General features: G+C 43.6%; 1 protein-coding gene across 2 annotated transcripts; it reads left to right on the top strand.

The window, feature by feature from the left end:
- The first annotated feature begins 34 nt into the window (after positions 1 to 34).
- On the top strand, positions 35 to 20407 carry SLC46A3 (solute carrier family 46 member 3). 2 transcript variants are annotated; one of them, XM_003980273.6, is made up of 6 exons: positions 35 to 536; positions 949 to 1161; positions 7764 to 8634; positions 10218 to 10301; positions 15463 to 15619; positions 19165 to 20407. In XM_003980273.6, exons 2-6 carry the CDS (start codon positions 973 to 975, stop codon positions 19247 to 19249), a joined length of 1386 nt encoding a protein of 461 aa, XP_003980322.2. In that variant the 5' UTR covers positions 35 to 536; positions 949 to 972; the 3' UTR covers positions 19250 to 20407. The 2 variants fall into 2 exon arrangements, with proteins under 2 accessions (XP_003980322.2, XP_006927248.2); XM_006927186.5 differs by having other exon boundaries at positions 36 to 236.
- The last annotated feature ends 3267 nt before the right edge of the window (positions 20408 to 23674 follow it).

Below are 23674 nucleotides of genomic sequence, written 5' to 3'. Positions count from 1 at the left end.
CGGCCCCGCCCTCTCGGCCGGCTGCGGGGCTCCGCGGGCGGGAGCTAAGCCTCTATCTGGAGCCGACCGGCAACGGGCCCGCAGACCCACCCACCGACCCGCGGACAGGCTGCCGACCGCGCAGGGAGCAGCCGCCCGTGCTCCCTGGGGCCGAGTCCGCAGGGCCACCGAGGAGCCGAGCGGGGGCTGCGCAGTGACCTGTCGCCGTCGTCACTCTGGACGCCGGAGTGCGCTCGGTTGGTTTGCTTTAAAATGAGAGCTTAAGTTTCCCCGACAGGTGCATTTGGTCGAATTCAACGGAAATTCCCCTCCCCGTCCCAGCGCGGCGGCCGGCGCAGACCCGGCCCCCGACCCAGGCGGCGGTCAGTGTCCCCGGCGCGTCCCGGGCCGCCCCAGCCTCGGGAGCACTTGCTGCTCGGCAGGCGCCCGGAGAGCGCAGGGCACCCCCCCCCCCCAAAGAAGACAGCCCCCGGGGATTCCGGCCCCGAAAATGATCAGACCTGCGCCTAGCCTGGCAGGAAGACTGTAACCGTGGGGTGAGTTTAAACGAGAAAAAAAATCCCTTTACGATCGGGAGCTGCTTTTTAAAGGCCCCCTTCCTGTCCTTGTTAACGAGCAGCAAAATAACAATAACAAACAGTTGCGCAATTATCGCGTTCCCGGAGGAACCTCATTGTTTCCCTTTTGAAAACCGGTGGCAGTGTATACACTGTGGGGACTGCGGTGAGATGATTCCAAACGAAAATGGGTGACAGCTTACTAAGATTATTTTAAGGCGGTTTGAGCCCTGAAAGGTCATACTTACTCTTAAAAATCGCTAAGTACGATAGTCACCGGTTTACTGCGTACCCTATTCCAAGTGAAAATTAATCTCTTACGAACTGCTTACTGCTTTCTGTTCCCCAGTTACTCCACAAGACTCCTCTAACTTCCCCGTTCTTTTGACAGAATTCAACTACCTACCCAGGCAATATGAAGATTTTCTTTGTAGAACCTGCCATTTGCCTGAGTGCATTTGCTATGACTTTGACTGCCCCACTGACAACGCAGTATGTGTATAGGAGAATATGGGAAGAAACCAGCAACTACAGTTTTGTGTCGGATAGCAATATTTCTGAGTGTGGAAAAAATACAAGCAGCCCAATCTTTGCATTCCAGGAGGTAAGATATTAAAATATCCCTAAAATGTAATAAAAGGGGGATGTGTAAAGGCGTTTTTTGATGAAAGAGGGCATTGCACTCATCATACGTTGATCTCTCAAGGGTCACCTTAAACGCTCCGAAATCCCAGGTCAAGAGCCTTTATTCAGTTCTCCTGTTTGAAGTTTCCTGACACCTTTCATCTGCCTCTTCTTTTTTTTTTTTTTTTAATTTTTTAATGTTTATTTTTGAGAGAGAGAGACAGAGTATGAGCAGGGAAGGGCAGAGATACAGGGAGACACAGAATCCCAAGCAGGCTCCAGGCTCTGAACTGTCAGCACAGAGCTTGACCCCGGGCTGGAACCCATGATCTGTGAGATCATGACCTGAGCTGAAGTCAGTTACCCCAAACGACTGAGCCACCCAGGTGTCCCTAATCTGCCTCTTCTAAGTAAAAGCCCCTTCTTCTTCTGTGACATTGGTGCTTCTCCTTTCTTAGAAAATTTCAGCCTAGTCTCACCTCCCCAGGGGCTCTTTCCTCCTCCTCCCCCACCCCCATCCCAAAGCCTGAAAGTTGGACCACAGCCAACTGGAATGAGTACTCGATGGTCCCAGCGGCCGGGGGAAACAGTGTTTTGCCTTTCCCTGGCTTGCTTCCTTCCACCACCTCTCCTTCTGCCTGTACATGACCCAGTTTTCAGTGACCCCGTAAGTAGCCCGTCACTGAAGACTGTGGACCTTGGGGCCAGTGTCCTTCATGGACTTGTAGGGGGCAGGGGGCAGCATTTGTCATTCATCATTTGGTGTTAGCAGATCAGCTTTGACTCCCAAGTGCCCAGGAGCAGCTGTGGGAGGCTATCTGCGGAGGGGAGCACTCACTTTGGTTCTGAGGACACTGAAAATGTTGAGGCAGATATTACAGAGCCTTACCTTCTCCCTCTCTGGCCTCCTCCCCCAATTTTTTATTTGTTTCAAACAGGAGGTACATCACCATCCTCCGGCTCCCTCAGACAGTTTTTAGCAAAGTCTACCAACGTCCAGATGCGAAGGAGATAGCATTTAGATCTGGAATTGTTCCCCTCAGAAAGCCTCAAAAACAGACCGCAGTTCTACACCTTGAACTCTTCCCCTAGGGGGTATTTTGTGATGGCAAAGAGTGGCACCGCCTCACCTCTCAAAGGACAAGAAGAGTTTGGAGGAATTCAAGTCACTTGCCTAGCCGGCTCTCAGATTTTCTCCTCAGGAGAAGGGGATTCAGGTGTGACTGGGAGAGGAGTCTGAGGCCTAGAAGAAATGGCCAAGGGCCCAGAAGGAAGGCTGTAGCGCTTCTGGAGGTGGCTCCCTAGGTGTCAGGTATAACCTTGCTGGGCTGAGGCCTGGCCTTTGGACACAGCTTCTGCCGTTCCTCATTTCCATGGGAGAAACTTTCTTGGAACTGATAATTGCTGGGAAGCCATGCAGACATCAGGGTTCTGGCCTAGAGTGGGGTCATAAAAATAGAAGGGCCAAGGGTCTCACCTGGTGGTTTTGTCTCCTGACTTTAAGAATGTTCCTATATATATATTATATATTTTATACATAATATATATAATAAATATATAAATAAATATATATAAATATTTTATAAATATTATAAATATATTTATATTAATAAATATATGAATATATAATTATATATATTTATATATTATATATAAACTCCCAGGGAGTGAAAAGGTTCAGTAGGCTCATCGGTTTCTATATTGGATTCCATGCTTTCCTACAGCAGACACCTGGGAGCAGTGGGAAGGACAGAGGGGGAGAGGACTTGAACGTGTGGAAAAGTCTGCTGCCCTTGCCCTCCCAGAGTGAGGGGAGACAGGCCGTGGTTCAGTCATGTTGTTGGCCTCTGTGACTGTGCAGGTGATGAGTACTGGCCGCCTCTGGCCTTACCCAGCTGCTGAGAGGCCCCCACTGCCCAGAGCAGTGGTCTCATTTTGAAAATTTCTGCCCAGTGTTTAATTGTTGTTTCATTAATTGTTTTTTAATTAGATTAATATTCAAGAAAACATAGTGCCCTAGATCCCTTCTCTTAAACTTGGTGCTCTAGAGCGACAGATGCTTTTTCTCAGATTGGGGAACTAGAAAGCATGACTGTCCCCACCCACAATTGGGACAGGGCAGGCAGGCCACTCACTTTTTGCTCCTTAGGTCACAGGAGCATTTTTGCTTCCCAGGAGGCACCCCCATCTCCTTCAGCATTTCCCTCTGGCCCCTTTTCTGGATACTGTTCCTGCTCAATATAAGAATATTCTCTTACCTTTATTTTTATTTTTTTAATGTTTCTTTGTTTTTGAGAGAGAGACACACACAAAGTGCAAGTGAGGGAGGGGCAGAGAGAGGGAAACAGAGAATCCGAAGCAGGCTCCAGGCTCCGAGCTGTTGGCACAGAGCCTGACGTGGGGCTCGGATTCACAAACGGTGAGATCGTGATCTGAGCTGAAGGCGGACACTTAACTGACTGAGCCACCCAGGCGCCCCTCTCTTACCTTTAAATCCAAGGACAAATGTTCCCTGTTTTAGGACCTTCCTTCTCAATTCCCAGCTCTGCTGGGGGTGGGTGCTGGGCACTTGCTGACTTAAAGAAATTTAGGGGTTTGAGAACTGTTCTTGTAACCCTAAAAATAAAATGTCATAGGACACACAGAGTCAGTCCTGAATAAAACAAAGGATTTTTTTCAGTTCAAATTTTTCTTTGCCACTCCCCCGAAAGACCAATTATTTGTAAGAAGAGTGCATAATACAATAGTGTATTGAACTTCTTACTGTGATACTATATTTATTTATCCTTCTATATAACAAATACACAGACACAGACACATGTATTGGAATGCAAGATAATAATATGAATTTCAGGGTATAGATATAAGAATAAACTAAGCTATTTCACTTATACTTAACAGTTTGAAAGTCTATATGAATGAAAAGTCTTATTTTTCAACCTAGTAGGGTCAAATGTATATAGACATATAAATATACATATAAATATTCATCTAACCTACTTTCCGAATCTTTGAGTTTTCTGAGTCTTGTGACTGTAAGATGCACCTACATACTTCTCTTGAGCAAGATTAATCTCTAAAGGGCCTCTTAACAAAATGGCAAGGCTGTGGGAAGGACACTCTTGGCTAACGCAGAAGAGGTAGGGAATTCTAAGCATGTTTGTTGACTTGTGTGGAGGAAGGAATTTTGAAGCCCCTTGCCATCCTCTCCTTCCCAGGTTAAACGACTGGTTTTGAGGTGCTAAACTGGCCAATTTGGTCTCTTCTCTTCAAGTGCTATCAAGACAGGGACCCTGCTAGTTGAGGGGGCAAGGTGGTGTCAACCAGATCGTGAAATTGTTCTTGTTCAGTAATTTACTTATAACCCTTTAAAGAACTAACACAGTCCCTTACTACCAGCAGATAATGTTTTCTACTCAATTGTAATTACTATATATACTACAGCCTATGGAATCGTGACTTTTTGAAAATTGATATTCCTTTCCTTAATGTAATTTACACTTGTCTCAGTACATTGTCCTTCTGTTCGGTCTTTTTTTTTTTTTTTTTTTTTAGTTTTATTTCAAAGTTTATTCTGAGAGAGAGTGTGCGAGTGTGCGTGCACGAGTGAACGGGTGGGAGAGAGAGAGGACCCCAAGCAGGCTCCACGCTGTCGGTGCAGAGTCAGGCGCAGGGCTCGAACTCATGAACTGAACCGTGAGATCATAACCTGAGCTGAAGTCAAGAGTCGGATGCTTGAGCCACCCTGTTCAGTCTTGTATAAGACATAGCACTTTTTACTCTGATTTCTTCCATTTGCCCTTACCTAATTATGATTCTCCAGAGTTTAAAAGGAATAGATTGCAGATGAGGAGAGAAGTCTGCGTAAGAGGTTGGGTTAGAAAGATCAGATATGGGGGAGGGGTGGGAATGGGAAGAGGAATCCCAAACTGGAATATCTTGTTGAGAAGCTGATTAAAAAATGATTGATTTACTTCTTTATTCGGTAAATATTTACTTGATGGCTTTTATAACCGTAGAGCCACAACGATGTGCGCGAGAAGCCTGCCCTAGTAAAAATGAAACTACCAGAGTTGACTAAGCGTGAACGTATAATAGGGTCTCTGCGGTGTGCCTTATGTCGACATGCTGACTTTAAATCTCACACTCACAACAGCCTGCAAGATAGGGACTCTTCATACCCCCCTCTTGTCAGATGAAGCTATAGGGATAAATAATTTGGTCGGCATCACACACAGCTAGCGCATCGCCTATTTTATCTGCTTATTCACTGGTACAACCAGTGTCTGTGGGGCACCCTGTGAAGCACTTGGTTGGAATCCGTGATGATGTGGTAAAGAAGACCGAGTGCCCGCCCTCCCAGAGCTTAGTGGTAGTGGAGAGGGCACACGGTGAGCAGCTCCATTAAAGTAACCCACCCTGTGGGGGTGGGGCAAGTCTCTAAAGAAAACTATAGCCAGATAAGGGCATGGAGCCCTGGGTGGGGGTTGATGGGGTTGCTCTGGATGGCTCACAGAAGGCTTCTGAGGAAGTGACTTTTGAATTGAGGAAGTGAGCCGTGTGGTCATCGCAAAAGGCACAGCAAGTACAAAACAAGTGAATGAGCGTGGAGTGTCTGAGGAATGCATGTGGCTGAGGGGAGCCAAGAGGCAGACCTGAAATCAGAGAAGTCATGATATCGCCGCCCACACCGTGGCAAGGAATTCGGATTTATTCCACTGTCAGGAAAGCCACCGAGGGATTTTGGGTAGAGGAGTAACGTGAGCTGGTTGGTGTGTTTTTAAAAATCACTCTAGGGGCGCCTGGGTGGCTCAGTTGGTTAAGTGACCGACTTCGGCTCGGGTCATGATCTTGCAGTTTGTGAGTTCGAGCCCCGCGTCGGGCTCTGTGCTGACAGCTCAGAGCCTGGAGCTTGTTTCGGATTCTGTGTCTCCCCCTATCTCTACCCCTCTCCTGCTCATGCTCTGTGTCTCTCTGTCTCTCAATAATAAATAAACGTTTTAAAAAAAAAATAAAAATCACTCTAATTGCTATGTAAAGAACAGGCTCCTTCTGAATCTAGATCGATCTGACTCCAGAGCTCTTAATCGCTACACAAAAAAGTGCAACTGAAGAACGATAATGGCCAGATGAGAAGGTTCAGCAGGAGAGATTACATCTGTTTGGGCATTTCAGGCAAATCCAAGTTGGACTTGACTAAGGCCTGTGCCTGTAACATGGCGTATTGGGGAAAGGAGTGGAGATCATGCTGAAGAGTGGGGTTGGACCTCATCTGGGTGGCCTAACATAACAGACATGGAAAGCGTGAGCTTTCTCTAGCAGGCAGAGGGCTAATAAGCAGGTGAGAGACATGCCACTAGTGTGTTTTGGCAAGCCGCTCCCACCATTAGGGTGTGTGATCCACAAAGTGACGAGGCTGGGTCATAGACCAAATTGAAGAGAGGGAAAGCAAGGTGCCCGGGGAGTCCTGGTGAGCACTAGGAGCCTTGTGCTCCCAGTGGCAGTGATGGGACCGGAAAGAGGCAGAGGTCATGAGAAGCACCGGGTGTTGGCAGGCATGGGTGAAGGGAAAGGCCAGAAACAAAGACGACTGGAGTTTTGAGTCTTAGTGACGACAACACTTCCTGGTAACGGGAAGTTACTTGCATTATATGGATGTATAAAAATAAACACAGGCTCACTCTTTTAAAAGATCATTAATTTCAGTACTTGATTTTTCATCAGTTGTTCTAGGGTGCTTTCTAAATATTACATGAATCCATCTGTTTTTAAAAATGAGTTTAGTAATCCCTGTTATAAAAACGGCACATACTCTACATAAAACTTGGAAAATACAGAGAGAGGTGGCAAACAGAAATCACCCCAAATGCTCTCCATCAAACAACCAGTGCAGCGACTGTAACATCTTCCAGCCTGTGTGTGCCCCCGGTTGTGTTGGCTTGGAGAAGCTGGATTTACCTTCCTCCTCAGTTCATGGCGTGCTACCATCCGTCTTCGTCAGTGCAAAGCTTCTCTTGGGGTTTTATCTTATTTTTTAGTAAGGAAAGAAAGAAACTGGAAGAAACTTATTTGTGGAGACACATGTGAAAATGAAAAAAGCAACTGAGTGCCTCCTAAATAAAGGTCTATCGAGTATGACATTTACACGTGATATTCATTCCCTTTTAAGTAGACAGAAGGATCTGTCACGGGAAAGGGTGTTGCTCTTGCTTTACAACAGTGGTCATGATCTCCGTGCTAGCTGTTCACAGAAGGAAGAAATGTCCTTATATGGCCAGTCCCAGATGTCTTGGGGTCTGTGGAGCCCCTATATAAGACAGACGCGCCGCAATACCCAATTTTCTTTTTATGAGTGAAAGTCCCCGCCACGGTACTTGAATATTATGACTGAGCTTTGATTCCTGTGTCACCTCTTGATATTTGCTTTGTGAACTGGATGAATTTTCAGGCTGTATCAAACCCATGCCGCAGAGATTCCTTATTGGCGACGTACTGGAAAAAAGAAAAGCACGCGCTGTGATATTTTCATGCATGTTGTCTATATCTCTGTAAACACATCCTCTTCTTTTTGTTTCTTTGCAGGAAGTTCAGAAGAAGGTGTCTCTCTTTAATCTGCAGATGGACATAAGTGGGCTAATTCCTGGTCTAGTGTCTACGTTCATACTTCTGTCTCATAGTGATCATCGAGGGCGGAAGTTCCCTTTGATTTTGTCTTCCGCTGGTGCCCTTGCAACCAGTGTTTGGCTCTGTGTGCTCTCCTACTTTGCTTTTCCAGTCCAGCTTCTGATTGCATCCACCTTTATCGGTGCACTGTGTGGCAATTCTACCACATTTTTAGGGGCCTGTTTTGCCTACGTAGTTGATCAATGTGTAGAACAGAAACAAAGAACAATTCGAATAGCTATAATTGACTTCATACTTGGACTTGTCACTGGATTAACGGGACTGTCTTCTGGCTATTTTATCAGAGAACTAGGTTTTGTGTGGTCCTTTTTCATTATTAGTATGGCTTTTGCTGTTAACTTGATTTATATTTTATTTTTTCTTGGCGATTCATTGAAAGAATCTTCATCTCCGAATGTTGCCATATCATGTAGCGAAGGCTTTAAAAACCTATTTTACCGAACTTACATGCTTTTTAAAAATGCTTCTGGTAAGCGACGGTATTTTCTCTGTTTGTTACTTTTTACAATGATCACTTATTTTTTCGTGACAATTGGCATTTCCCCCATTTTTATCCTTTATGAATTGGATTCCCCACTCTGCTGGAATGAAGTCTTTATAGGTTATGGATCGGCTCTGGGTAGCATTACCTTTTTCAGCAGTTTCCTAGGAATATGGCTTTTTTCTTACTGTATGGAAGACATTCACATGGCCTTCATTGGAATCTTTACCACCATGGCAGGAATGGTTATGACTGCTTTTGCCAGAACGACATTAATGATGTTTTTAGGTAAGATACAAAATGTAGCCTTAGAACTAACCATGTATTTGATGTTTATATAAAATGAATTTAGTCTGCTGGGTGAGAAACTTTTAGTTTAACATTCTCTATTTAACGCATTCTAGTTCAGTTAAGGCACTTTGCCAGGAAGTGAAAGCCAATTGGTTTAAAAAACACTAATGATTAACCACAATTTTCTAAATTTGCATACTTGCCAAAAAATTGTTTTGAGAAGCATTCTTCTTGTGAGTCAATTCTTCAATAGAGCTTTCTGCCAACTTGAATATTTCTTAAAGTGCTGCTAAGAAGACTACTTTCCATAAAACTTTTTAAAAATTATTTTTTAAGATTTTATTTTTAAGTAATCTCCACATCCAACGTGGAGCTCACTCACAACCCCAAGATCAAGAGTCATACGCTCCACTGGCTGAGCCACCAGGCGCCCCATAAGAATTAAAGATCATCACATAAAATAAACTCAAAAGATTTATAAAATTCACATTTGTTGAATATATTCAAGAAGAAAATTCTTTAAGACAAGGTTTTGCAAATTGGTCATTCCGTCAATTGGCTTTTGATAAATCATTTTTTGGCAAACTGGACCACTTCCTCGACTACCTACCCCACAGGTGGTTTCTGTAGGGCTTGAGTGAGATGCCGCCTTTGAAAGAGCTAAGGGATCTGTCAAGTGGGACCTTAGGAAACGTCCGATTTCATCTTTTTCTACAAAGCCACTGCCAACCTCTTGCTACCTTGCAGGGAAGCAGGGTGACCAAAGAGAATCAGGTTTAATGTCCATCTATATGGCACCAGGTGATCTTAAGCAAATTACTCAAGTACTCAGGGCCTTCATTTATTCAAATGTAAAATGGGCACAGTAGTACCTAATTCAGAGGGTTACAAGAATATTAGACGAGATCCCTGCAAAGCACTTAGCACAAGGCCTGGTATTCAGTAAATGTCGGTTCTCCCTGTCTCCCTTGGAATTGCCAAGGTCAATCAAGTAAGTTGATATGTGCGTGAAAACTTTAACATCATCTGCAAAAATAATCTATTACTGTTTTGTCAAAGAACTAGAAATGCTACTATCAGGGGTCATAATTGAAGAGGAGAGGTGATCTGGGCTCATAAAATGATTCAGCACAAAGATGAACAAGCAGAAAGATAACCAATTTCTCGATAAGTGTGTCAATATACTAAAAGCATGCTAACACTAAGAACGTCAAGTCTAAGGAAGCAAAACCAGAAAATACATGAAGAAAGCTAAGTCACAACTTGCTGAACGAGAGGTCACTGTAATAATCAGGGAAACAGCACATCAGTCCCAATCGCAGTTCTAATCCCAAGGACCTAAAACCTCCATGAACTCTTATTCTTACTCCCAGAATAACAAAGTAAAGTAACCTTTAGCTGACCCATCTATAGTGTTCTCTTAAGTCATGAGACCGAAGTCTACAATTAATTAATTCAGTCCTTAGATGCAATGAGGTAGGATGCTTATAGAAAAGGACACAGAAAGAAAGTATTTCACATTTAAAACTGGCCATTCGTCTTCTGACTTGGCCAGTGATTTCCCACCATTTCTCTTACAGTCAGGTTGCCATTCCTTTTCACGATCGTGCCGCTCTCTGTTCTACGGTCCATGATATCAAAAGTGGTTCGTTCTACTGAACAAGGTGAGTTTAATTTGCTCAATGAATATAATGAGTTTACAATCTGTATCAACTGAAATCTATGGACAACCGATGTTTGATTCTTCCGAATATTCTACAACACTTTTTTTGTTCAGAACGCCTTTTGAATTAAGTGGTAAGTAAATTCTGTGTTCGGTAGAGGCTTATGTTCAGGCAGGGGTGCCCTGCCCAGCGTCTCCCGCTTTAGAAGGCTTGCATCTAGCCAGGCCTTGCCTCAAGAGTAGAGGAGTGCTCAGGGCCAGGCAGATGCCCACCCGGGAGCTCACAACACCTCCCCCTTCTAGACTATACTCTGGGTATCCGGGACCCATAATTCCCAGCCAAACAGTTTTGGGTTCATGTCTTTCAGTGCCTGGGTGGTCCTCTTCCTCAGACCCTTTCTCCTGAGGGTAGACCGTGTGTTCCCCTCTAGACCAAAGGGGTAGCCAAGCCATCACTCTTCATAGAACTAGCCCAACCTTGGCATTGCAGAGTGGGGTGTGTACAGCCATGTGTAAATGATCCTTTCTGAGCAGGATGGAGCAAGAGATAGAACACAGCGTGGGCGGACTGCACCCTGCAGCTGGGGACTGAGGGCCAAGGGCCAGCTAGCTCGGCCAGTGCTGCCATGTTCCTCCACAGAACTCCAAAGAGTCTGAGAATTCGGAGTCTGTGTCTGACCTTCCAAATCATCGTGAAGGTATAGAAGGCATATTTCTCAGAGCGGGTAGTTGAAACATAGCTTACTGAACAGTCTGTTCGTTAGAACTGTAACTCACAAATACTTACAATATAATATATAGGCTTCTAAGTGTATTCTTACACTGGACCCCACAAATGTTAGGGCTGGGCCTGAATTCGAATCCTAGCAAAAACAGGATCCCACTCAGCTGGTTCCATAGCGACTTTCATGAAGTCCAAGCAGTATGGCGGAGTGGGCAGTGGAGAAGGCACCCAGAGAAGGTGGCCCAAATAGGGAGCAGAGACAAGACACTACAAGCTTTCTCTCCACCTTCATCTCGTTGACCCAAGTGCGACAGAAAGTCAGATTAGCAAGGAAATCCACGTCATTCGATAGGAGTAAATCTATCAGCCTCCCAAGCACAGAGCAGGACACAGGAGATCAAACAGCTAAAGTGGGAGGGCAGAGAATAACCAATACAAAAGGACAAAAAAATTAAATTTCTAGTTAGAACTAGTTACTAGTTAGATATTAGGCATATCTGTACCATGTGAATATTGTTAGATTTCGGAGATTTCTTTTGTTTCATGCCTCAGCCTGGTGCAGATATTCATATTGTTGATGGACCATTCATATCTAGGCTACTGTATTTATGGCAGTTTAGTCAACACTGGGGAAGACTGCTAATTCAGTGCCTTTAAAAATATATTTCTTGATTCTCTTCCACCCATGTCACTGTATATGCACACAGCTGTTTATAGATTATGTAATGAGGACTGACTGGAAAACCACTTAGGAATATAAAAATTTGTAACTGTAATATGTAAAAATATACCTGCTTCTTTGGGTTACAATGGTTTCTTAGGTATGACACCAAAAGCACAACAACAAAAGAACAATAGATAAATTAGACTTTATCCAAATTAAGAGCTTTTGCACTTTAAAGGACACCATCCAGAGAGTGAAAAGACAAGCTACAGAGTGTGAGAATATATGAGTAAATCACATGTCTAATAAGGAACTTGGGAGGTGGGGGAGGGGAATGGATGAAATAGGTAAGGAGGATTAAGAATACACTTATCTGGATGGGCACTGAGTAGTATATGTGATACTATACTGAGTAGTATAGTGATCCACTGGATCACTATATTGTACACCTGGGACTAATATAACACTGTGTGTTAACTACACTGGAATTAAAAAAAAAAAACAATCAAAAGACATCCCAACTATATAGGCAACAGATTTGAATAGACATCTCTCCAAAAAGCTGTACAAATGGCCAAGAATTATATGAATAAATGCTCAACATCATTAGCCTTCAGGGAAATGCAAACCAAAACCACAGTGAGACCCACCAGGATGGCTGAAATGGAAAGACCGTAACAAGAGATGGTCAGGATGTGGGGAACCTGGAACCCTCCTACACTGCTGGTGGGAACATAAAATGATGCACCCATTTTGCCAAAACAGTTTGGTAGCTCCTGAGAAAGTTAAATAAAATTCCCTTAGGACTCAGCAATTCCATTCCTAGAAATAGAATGGAATTGAAATCCCAAAGGAAATGAAAACATATGCCCACAAAAAATCCTGCACACAAGTGTTCACAGCAGCATTATTTATAGTAGCCAAAAAGTAAAGACAAATGTAAACGTCCATGAACTGATGCATGGATAGATGCCATGTGGTATATCGGCCCAATGAAATATTATTTGGCAATAAAAATAAAGTACTGATGATACCCGCTACCCCATGGATGAACCTTGAAATCATTATGGAAATGAAGAAGCCCGACACAAAAAGGTCACACATTGTCGTATAAATACTCCATTTATGTGAAACATTCAGAAAAGGCAAACCCATGGAGACAGAAATCAGGTAAGTCCTGTCCAGGGCTGGAGAGAAAGGGAGAGATTGCTAATGGGTACAGTTTCTTCTGGGGTGAGGCTGCACAGCTCCGTTAACTGTGCAGTTTAAAGGGGCGGGTTCTAGGGTGTGTGAATTATACCTCGGTAGAGCTGTTCAGGAGAAAAAGAAACATCTACCTGCTTCACAACTTGGAGCTAAAAGAGACTTCTCAGAGTGCCTGGTTTGTTTTGGTTTTTATTTGGTGTAGTCTACGTACAAAGGCTATTTAAAGTGACACTTTAAAATGTTTTGTTTTTTGGATTTTCACTAAGAAAGCCTTTTGCTGATGTCAGAGCTTCCCTACTGAGTATATTCTGGTCCTGCATTACTTTTTTAAAAACGGGATATTTTCGTGAAAATGTTAGGTGCTTTAAGGTAATCAGAGGAGAAAGGAAGTGCCACGGAGGTTTTCATGAGTCTCTCAGTATCCCCAGCATCTTGAATGAGAAAGGAGAGGAAACTGGATTGTTTCGGAATCTCTGTGCTCCATACAGCTGTGAAACTCCCAGCTAAAGCCACCCCAGACTACCTCTTGCCTTGCTGCTCCCTGCGCACTCTTTGTGATTACTTGGAACACCGGAAAAACACACTCGACTTTTGAAACCTACCGGATTAAGAAAAAGTATAGATACGAAACAATGGGCTGATTACTTAATCCAGTTTATCCCTGGTGACTGTGACACAAGTTGAACTGCTCGAGAAAGTTGAGCGACAGGTGAACCCTACTGTGTCACAGGATGGCTGTTTATGCCAGACACACGTACCACCTGGCCAGCTTTCTGTCAAGAATCGAGTTAGGTCATTGCAAAATAGGACTACATCTGTCCAGTCTGTCCTCCATGGCACTGTGCCTGGCTGTAGCAAGGGATCAGAAATAGAAGAAGATAATCGCATAGACAGGTAGGAGAACTTCCTCCCAACTGAACTGACTTCGTGTTTTATCATAAATCATGGAGGCAACAGGTCTGTGTACTACTTGCTGATTGGTAACTGGGCTCTTGAATGAAGCTTTTTTTCATTCATTCGACAAATACGGGTTAAACGTCTTCCATGTGCCAGGACAGACAGGCCCTGGGACACAGCAGTAAACAGAGTAGATGTGCACTTGGCATGAACAGAGCTTTCGTTTTAGTCAAAAGAAGACATGTACGTGAAAGCACAGTATTCTTCAGAGATATGTTTATGTTTTATGAACATGTGACCTGTCATTCGGTGAAGAATTAGAAGCCACGTACGAGAAGATGTATACCAGGGTAAAAAGTCTCAGTAGATAAAAACCCATACGCCACACGGTCTACAAGACCAAGACCACGGGGAAAATTAAAACACGGACAGTGTAAGCCATTATCTGGTTATGAAGGGTGACCCTCGTGCTTGCCTTTTCCTTCTCACCAGTCCAATCAAATACAGTTATTTACATGATTTGCATTGTTTGTAGAAAAAATACATCACAACTTCTCGTGGAAAAGTAAACTTGGCAAAGCAGGGAACAAGCACAACGGCTCAATGATAGAGTCTGCCAAAGCCACGTAGGGACTTCTACCGGGGACATCAAGAAGAGCGGAAAACCAGGACAAAGCTTTTCATCTGGTGATGCAAAATAGGGCAAAGAGGAAGACAAGTACATCGAGATGACCCGCCTGTCCTTTAGAGGTTTAACTGCTCAGTCAGCGTGGTCTTGGGTTGCAGACAGAACGAAACATTGGTAGAATTTGTGCCCCCTTTTCTCGGATTATGAACTTGGACTGACCATGCAGCCACCCTACGCTCCTCGAACGATGCTCCGGGGCCTGCCCTCGACCAACCGTGGTAGGCGGGCAGGGGTGCCGGGCAGCGGTGGGATCCCCGCTCACTCAGTCTCGTGAGCCACCTTAGCGTGGAAGCCGTTTCAGGCAGGGAAGGCAGAAAAGACTCACTTCGCATCAAACCGTGGCATAACTAGAGCACAGACAGTTACTTGAGGAGTCACACAAAGGAACCTTGTGGCTGCTCAACTTGCCGGCACTTTGGAGGGAGGGATCCAGTCCACGCTGCAGAAAGCGTGTGCCATCATCTGTCTTTGTCTGCAGCTGTCACTTTTGCCAGATCTGAGAAGCAGATGAAAAGGATTGCTTTAACTCAAAAGGCTCCTCGGGTGGGACCTTTGCTGGTAGGAGCCACCTGCACATAGGAGGTGTGTCACAGATGTCCCCAGCTTGGGGACTGAGAGTGGGAAATAAGCTTGAACGTCAGGGCTATGTAGTTGTGGCTATGCCTGCGGCTGTTCAGGGACAGGAGACTGTGGGTTTCAAATGTGTCAGATGTCGTTGCCTTTTACCTTTGCCCTACCGACATGGGAACTATTGTGTTTTCACCTTCCGTCACATCAAGTCCAAGCGGACCTCATGATCTCAGTGTCTCCACCTGCAAAAATGGGTTACTGACTTCTCAAGGATTTGGAGGAAATAGCTTTCATTCACCAAGCAGTGCCCCGTGTTTGTTTTTTCCAGTGAGTAAGTTTTCTCCCTTTGTTCTGTTCGTTGTTTTGTCACGAAGCCATTTCTTTTTCTCCTTCCACACCCTGACCCCAAACAGGTACCCTGTTTGCTTGCATTGCCTTCTTAGAAACGCTTGGTGGTGTCACTGCAGTTTCTACTTTTAATGGAATTTATTCAGCCACTGTCGCCTGGTACCCAGGCTTCACCTTTCTGCTGTCTGCCGTTCTATTACTAATTCCAGCCATCAGTCTATGGTAGGTAATTATTTTCAACCATTTTGTCAGAGGATAGCTGGATCAAATGAATTCCCTAACCTCACTAGTAAAATTACATAGATCTGTTAAAGTTGTTTAAAAAAAAAAAATTCAACTGGGTAACTTTTAAAGATCTAATTGGCTCCACTGGTTGATTCACGAACCAGGCGGCATCCCATCTAACAAGTAGAGCGGGGCTCTGAGGAGCTGTGCTAACTGGAAGGTTTTCATAGGAAAGAGGGTGGGTCGTGACGTTATTAGCAGAGGAGAAGAAATAATTATTTCAGGCAGAGTCTCCTTCCCTTAGGGAGAAGGGCAGGGGTCTTATTAGGGTGGAGGACCTCATCTTTCTCTGGGGGATAGAAAGGGCCCAAGTAGCAGGCTCACCTGTGCTGATCAGAGAACTCCTGGCTTGACTGGTGAAGACGAGCCTCTGGGAGAGGCTGGGAGTGCAGGTAAGTTACATGTGAAGTCCAGGATTGATGAGGTGGCCTATTGGAAACCACGTGGGGCCTGTGGTTTTCTTTTGAACGAAGTTTTGCCCCAGAATGTACTTTTCTCAGTAACTTTTAGACATGAGGACATCTATTGATAATGTTGAAGACTTAAGAAGAAAGAGACAATGACAAGGCTCACCATTACTAAGAGAAAGAAAGATTGGGTCAGACTCTGAATAGCCACCCCCTGTCTCTTTAGATATGAACCGATTAAATCAGCATCCAAGAATATGCATGTGTATGCGTATGTGTGTGTATGTATATATATTCATATTCAACTATGATTTCCTAGAGTATAATATCCCCTGGGGGGTCAAAGATTCCTATAAGAAGACAGACTTTAATATGGAGTCAAGAGCAAATAGTGTGCACTGAATATCAAGAATTTTCTTTGAAGAATGTTGGCTTATTTAGTGACTCCCTTTTAAAAAAAAGTGGTTTTTTCAATGTTTATTTATTATTGAGAGACAGAGAGACACAGAGCGTGAGCAGGGGAGGGGCTGGGAGGGGGGAGACACAGAATCCGAAGCAGGCTCCAGACTCCATGCTGTCAGCACAGAGCCCGACACAGGGCTCGAACCCACGGACTGTGAGATCATGACCTGAGCCGAAGTCAGTTGCCCAACCAGCTGAGCCACCCAGGCATCCCTAATGACTCCCTTTTTATTTTTATTTATTTATTTTTTTCAACGTTTATTTATTTTTGAGACAGAGAGAGACAGAGCATGAACGGGGGAGGGGCAGAGAGAGAGGGAGACACAGAATCGGAAACAGGCTCCAGGCTCTGAGCCATCAGCCCAGAGCCCGACGCGGGGCTCGAACTCACGGACCGCGAGATCGTGACCTGGCTGAAGTCGGACACTTAACCGACTGCGCCACCCAGGCGCCCCATGACTCCCTTTTTAAATGTAAATATCCAAATAAATACAAAGTACCAAATTCTATTTATGAATAGTACATAGAATAAAAAGACCAGAGTCATACACATAACAAGTATTTTTCTTCCTTTGCCTTTCAGTTAACAAAAAGTGTAATCTAACTAGACAAGTGTTTGCCGAAATGGCCAAGCAAAGAGAGTGAACACGTTCTATGGGGCCAGCGCACTGGGCCGAGAGCTCTTTGCCCTTTCCTTGCTGGGCTTTGCCCAGTCTACCCGGCTGAGAGCACAGTGCAGTGACAGTGCAGTGACAGTGCAGTGACGGGTCAGTAGGAGGTAGAGCACAACACATCTCTGCTTTCTCCTGAGCACTGGGGGGCGGTGGGGGGGGGGGGTGCGGGGTGAATAAGCAAAGTACCTACGTGCACAGGCCTTACCCATTCGACCAAGACTGTGACCTCCTTGAAGGGCTGCCCTACGTCTTAATCATAGTAGGACCTCATTACATAATGTCTATGTAATTTTCATACCTAGATCTGTGTAAGACAGACTACCGTACTATTTACAGTTCCTCTGTGATTCTGATGAAAAGTGATTTTTACTAGATATCTTTTTAAAAAGAGGCTCCACCTGTTGAACCAGCAAAATTAAAAATACATGCTGTGCTATACAGTAAATGATGAGACAGTCTTACGCATTGCCTGTAGGAGTGTTATTTGGCAGTATCATCTTTGGAAAGCAATTCATAAACATGTATCAAAAGCTTTTTTAAGAAGTTTATAGTATTTGACCCAGTGATTCCTTTTAGAAGCACATCCTAAGGAAATGATCAGCAATATCAAAAATTTATGTACAGTTAACTCTGAACAGCACAGGTCTGAACTGCATGGATTCACTTACATGCACATTTTTTTTTCTATATATGCAGTACTATAATATACTTTCTCTTATGATTTTAATGCCATTTTCTTTTCTCTGGCTTTATTATAAAAATACAGCATATAATCCTTATGACATGCCAAATATGTGTTGATAGACTGTTTTATGTTACTGGTAAAGCTTCTGGTCAATGGTAGACTATTAGTAGTTAAGTTTTTAGGGAGTCAAAAGTTATATGCGCATTTCCAACTACATGGGACGTTCAAAGGTCAACTGATATAAAGTTTATTAAGACAAAAACATTTTTTAGGGGCGCCTGGGTGGCTCAGTCGGTTAAGCGTCCGACTTCAGCCAGGTCACGATCTCGCGGTCCGTGAGTTCGAGCCCCGCGTCGGGCTCTGGGCTGATGGCTCAGAGCCTGGAGCCTGTTTCCGATTCTGTGTCTCCCTCTCTCTCTGCCCCTCCCCCGTTCATGCTCTGTCTCTCTCTGTCCCAAAAATAAATAAACGTTGAAAAAAAAAAAAACCACACATTTTTTAAATGACCAAAAGAGAATGATTAAATAAATGATCGTGCATCCATACCATATCACGAAAAATAAAAAGAATTAGGGAGTAGAAAATGGGTAATTTGTATTCTTCATATATTCATACATATCTGTTAATGAACATATACACAGCTAGATAAAAGATAGTTATGCTTTCAATAATGCTTCTAATGTAAATGTAGATGGTCTCCTGAGATTTTTTAACCCTATACCGTTCAATATTTTTAAAAAGTTAAATGCTTATTTTTTAAAAGTTTATTTATTTGAGAGAGGCAGAGACAGTGCAAGTGGGGGAGAGGCAGAGAGAGGGGGAGAGAATCCCAAGCAGGCTCTGCACTGCCAGCACCTGAGCCGAAACCAAGAGTCGGACTGAGCTACCCCAAGCACCCCCAAATTACATGTTTTTTAAGTTCCAGGTGTCTTCTTGTCCCAGCTTCAGTTATAGGTATTGGACATGAACTTCAGCCACACCTACAGTTATAACTACTTTTTTGTGGACTATAGAAACTAAACAATGGGATGGATGGACATTTCAGGGATCTGGAAGAGAAAAGAACTGTAGATTGTTTATTATTTTCAGAATGCTATGCCTAGCAAGTCAGCTGGACTCAAAGTGCCAGTATGTTCCTTCTGTGTATAATTTGCACAATTTATTGCAAGCCATATGACCAGGGGGAAGTTGGAATATAGGTTATTTATGTATTGCTTTGGTCACAATTGCAGAATGTCTTGTTTGCTTTTGCAGCATCGTCAAGTGCACCAGCTGGAACGAGGGAAGCTATGTACTTCTTACACAAGAGGAACCCAGTGAAGACACTTCAGACAGCTGATCGTGATTTAAAAAAAATAATTGGACACACACATTATATACTCAGACTTCCGAGAACTGTAAACTAGTTCCATAATCAATAGTTCATAAATAATCAATGCTACATGCCCTTTCTTCTCAACTGAACAGTGAGAGAAACGGCGTCTGGCTCTAGCTTCTTACAGTACCATGCACTTTGAGCACTTTATGAATATTCTGCGATGGATTCCCATAGATAGAACAAATCTCAAAACACTTCCCATTTCTGGATTTGGGAAAGAAACGGAAACTTCACAGTCTAAAGGGATTAAGAAACTTAACACAATCAAAAGCAATAATCTCCCTGACATACTCCAGCCTCTCACCCTGGGACCAAGGAGAACTCTATACCTCAGTTTCTTCATCTGCAAAATGGGTTTCTGACCTCTCAAAGATTTTGAAGGCATCACTGTTCAAAATTATGATGAATCATTCTCTGATAGGAAAATAACCGTAGAAGTTTCAAACAATTCTAGTACAGTCACACCTCTGCTTGGATAATGCTTTGTTTTACAGAGCCCATCAAGGTGCTAGGGACCGTGAAAGTTTCTAAGAGATGCAAAAACCTTAAAATGGAAGCACTTTAGAGGAGACATATTTTCACTTTTCCTAATACGTGTCATCAGTGACAGGTATGATAGTGTTTATATAGGTGACACAGGGGTGACTGGAAAAATACTGTAAATAAAATTTCTTATAAAGAAACGTAAACACTGAGCAAGCAGCCAATCATGAAGTAATGTTATAGAGCCAATATTCATTCCTTATTTTTATCCAGGGATATCCATATCTTACTGCCTTAAACTTATCCTGAGACCCACCCTGGTCCCTGAGAACACATTCTCTCATGCCTCCTATCTTTCTATACACTGTTCCATTTGCCTTTCCTCCTTTGAGACATTGGAACTTTCAACTGTCAGCCAAATCCTGCTTCCTCTGTGTAGCCTTCTTGACATTTCTTCCCTACTCCTATGCTCCCCCCGCCCCTGCAGGGCACCCACAGCACTGGGTGCATACTTCCATCCTCGCATTTTCCACCGTCTCCTAATGTTTGTTTTCCTTACTTGACAATGAGCACCTTGAGGACAGGGACAGTCTTTGATTCCTCATTATATCCTCAATAAATGTTTGTTGAACTAAATACAAAATTTTGCTTTTCCTTGTAAAAGTAATTTAAAGTTGCATATTTAAGTAGCCACTGATAGCATGCCACAGCCATTAAGCCAACCTTGCAAGTCAATTGAAAAAATATGCCAGCACTTTTTAAATTGGTTTATGGTATTTTCACTGGTCCTTCAATATCTCTGTTTTTTTTTTCATTGTTTTAAATGTTTATTTATTATTGAGAGAGAGAGAGAGAGACAGAGCTAAGCAGGGGAGGGGCAGAATCCGAAGCAGGCTCCAGGCTCCGAGCTGTCAGCACAGAGCCCGACACAAGGATCAAACCCACGAACCGTGAGATCATGACCCGAGCAGAAGTCGGATGCCTAACCAACTCAGACACCCAGATGCCCCAGTATCTCTGATTTTCTAAGTTACAATACGTAATATCGCAAATGCCTTCAAGTACAACTAGGTGATTGACTTCTCTGTCATCTCTTGAACACAGACAGTTTTCCATTTGACAGCACTGCTTACAGCTTCTCCCTGTAGGGTAATCAACGACCGCTGGACTAGCGAATAGCACTCGGTGTAAAATATTAGAAATTTTTATTTCCAAGACCATTCGTTTTAAGTCTACCGAATGCCTTCTGGGCCAGAAGCCCACGGAAGAACTGGGAGATTTCCATAGTTACTTAGTTTTGTTTTTCTTCCTGTTCAATAATTTTCCCAAACCAAAAAGGACTTCATGGTTTACAAAGGGGTCTTCTATATCAACTTACTGTATACTCCCTTAATAACCCTGCAAGATAGATACTCATTTTCCTCAGTACACTCAAGGAGGGTAAGTCTCGGAGAGACCTGACCATGGTTATTCGGCTCCCTCCAGGCATCAGCGTCACACACAGATGGACTTGGCGTGGTTCAGATTCTTCATGGCTAAGGTGCCCATGTTACAGACTGTAAACCCAGTATCAACACTCGTACAAGGTAGAGTATGAAGTACCTCCCAACTGTACCCGCCTAGACTGCCTACAGTATTGCCCTTTTTAATGGTAGACATAATGGCCTCTAAAGACCCTTTCAGCTCAGCTTTCCATGCTTTTACGATTTTCATCCAAAGTGAAGAGAGCACAAATGGTATTGTTTCATACAGTTAAGAGATGAAAAGATGGGTTTCATCTTTGAGCAAAAACTATTGGAGATCCAGTAAGTACATCAGGGCACTGGATTGAGATGGCTCAGGGTAAAAACAGCATGAAGGAGTTTAGCCATCTTTAAAGTATCTATCCTAAGATACAATTAGTAAATGTGATACGGAAGAGACTAGAAAAATGCACAAGCTGATGGGGTTACACAGTCGAGACAGAAGGGAGGGAAAAAATGTTACCGCTTAATCTCCCATAATGTGACCTAATTATGTGATTATCTGAAGAAAGAATATTGGTGGAATGATTTGTCTCTGTGGAGTCCATATAAAAGGAACAAAGAGGAAAGACATGTTCCTTTTTATCCAGCACAGTACAAGAGGGGCTAGCTATACCCAGATCCAGAAGAAATGGATACTCTTATCGCTACACAGCGGGTATTTCTATGAGGCTGGACTCTTCAATAAGATCATTTACATCCTGCATCGCACAGCCTCAAGAAACCCCTTTTCTCCACTCCTACACTCACCAAATAATCCCTCAATGTCCAAAAATCCTGCTGATAAGAATAAGGTGGGGGCGCCTGGGGGGCTCAGTCGGTTAAGCGTCCGACTTCAGCCAGGTCACGATCTCGCGGTCAGTGAGTTCAAGCCCCGTGTCGGGCTCTGTGCTGACAGCTCAGAGCCTGGAGCCTGCTTCCGATTCTGTGTCTCCCTCTCTCTCTGACCCTCCCCCATTCATGCTCTGTCTCTGTCTCAAAAATAAAATAAACATTAAAAAGAATAAGGTGTCCTAGGTTCAGTTCTCTTTTAATGAAATGCCTGCATATCAGAACCACCCAAGGAATTTTTTTTTTTTTTAATCCCTGGAGATTCTGATCCAGTCAGTCTGGAATGAGGTCTCAGAACCTGGGTTTTTTTTTGTTTTTTTGTTTTTTGTTTTTTTGTTTTTTTTTTTATAATTGGTTCCCTATCATCCTCTGAAGGTGACCAATTCTTTTTTTTTTTTAATTCTTTTTTTAATGTTTATTTTTCAGAGAGAGAGACAGAGTGTGAGTGGGGGAGAGGCAGACAGAGGGGGAGGGAGACACAGAATCTGAAGCAGGCTCCAGGCTCTGAGCTGTCAGTCAGCACAGAGCCCGATGTGGGGCTCGAACTCACGAACCGTGAGATCATGACCTGAGCCGAAGTCAGACGCTTAACCGGCTGAGCCACCCAGGCGCCCCTCAGAATCTGTTTTTAAAACTTTCCACGTGACTGATACACATCCAGATCTGGAAACTACTGGCCAAGTGAATTCTTCTCAGCCCTCTTCTAAATGCACATTAGAATAATCAGTGTGGGATGGGCAGTAAAATAAATACAAGTAAGCCTTTTCATGGGCCAGTGGTTTTCAGTCTTAGCTGCCATGGAGAATCACCTAGGGGGCTTTCAACATTGCCAATGTCCAGGCCAACTAAATCGGAAAATTTCTAGGAGGGGAGGGCGGACATTAGTATTTTTTCAAATCACCTAATGTTATCCAGGTGATTCCAGTATGTCTAGTATGTGGCCAAGGTTGAGAATCACTGCTTTCGATGAAGGGTCAGCAAACTCTTTTTATCAATGGCCAGAAAAAAGTATTTTAGGCTTTGTGGGTTATACAGTCTGTCACAATTACTTACCTGCCATTGAAGCACAAAGCAACCATAGACCATATACTAACGAATGTGCACAGCGGTCCTCCAAAAAACAAAACAAGCAGCCAGCTGAATTTGGCAGGACTTTGCTGAAGCCCTGCTCTAGACAGAGAACACACACATTGTGGTTACTGGAGAGCTACGTCCTTCACTGTAAATATTGGCATTTTAAATCACAGAATGCATAAAATAATGTAAATATATAACTCTTGGTACAGTTCCTGACTCAGTGGGGGCTTGAAAAAGCAGTCTCATTTGATTAGCTCAAGATAGTCCCGGGAGCCAGAATGATCTGGTTGTGCTCACAGGAATAAGTTTCTGGACCTACATACCTTCAGATGGTTACTTAGGGACCGCTTTCTTGGGGATGATATACAGCTAGAATATGATCAAGATGGGACCTAGCCCAAATAGTTTCACTGCCAAATATTTAAGGAACAAATAAATCAACTCTATACAAGTGTTTCCAGAAGACAGAAGC

This window comes from Felis catus, chromosome A1 (assembly GCF_018350175.1).
Source record: "Felis catus isolate Fca126 chromosome A1, F.catus_Fca126_mat1.0, whole genome shotgun sequence".
NCBI lineage: Eukaryota > Metazoa > Chordata > Mammalia > Carnivora > Felidae > Felis > Felis catus.
This window is presented reverse-complemented; position numbering and strand designations above follow the sequence as displayed.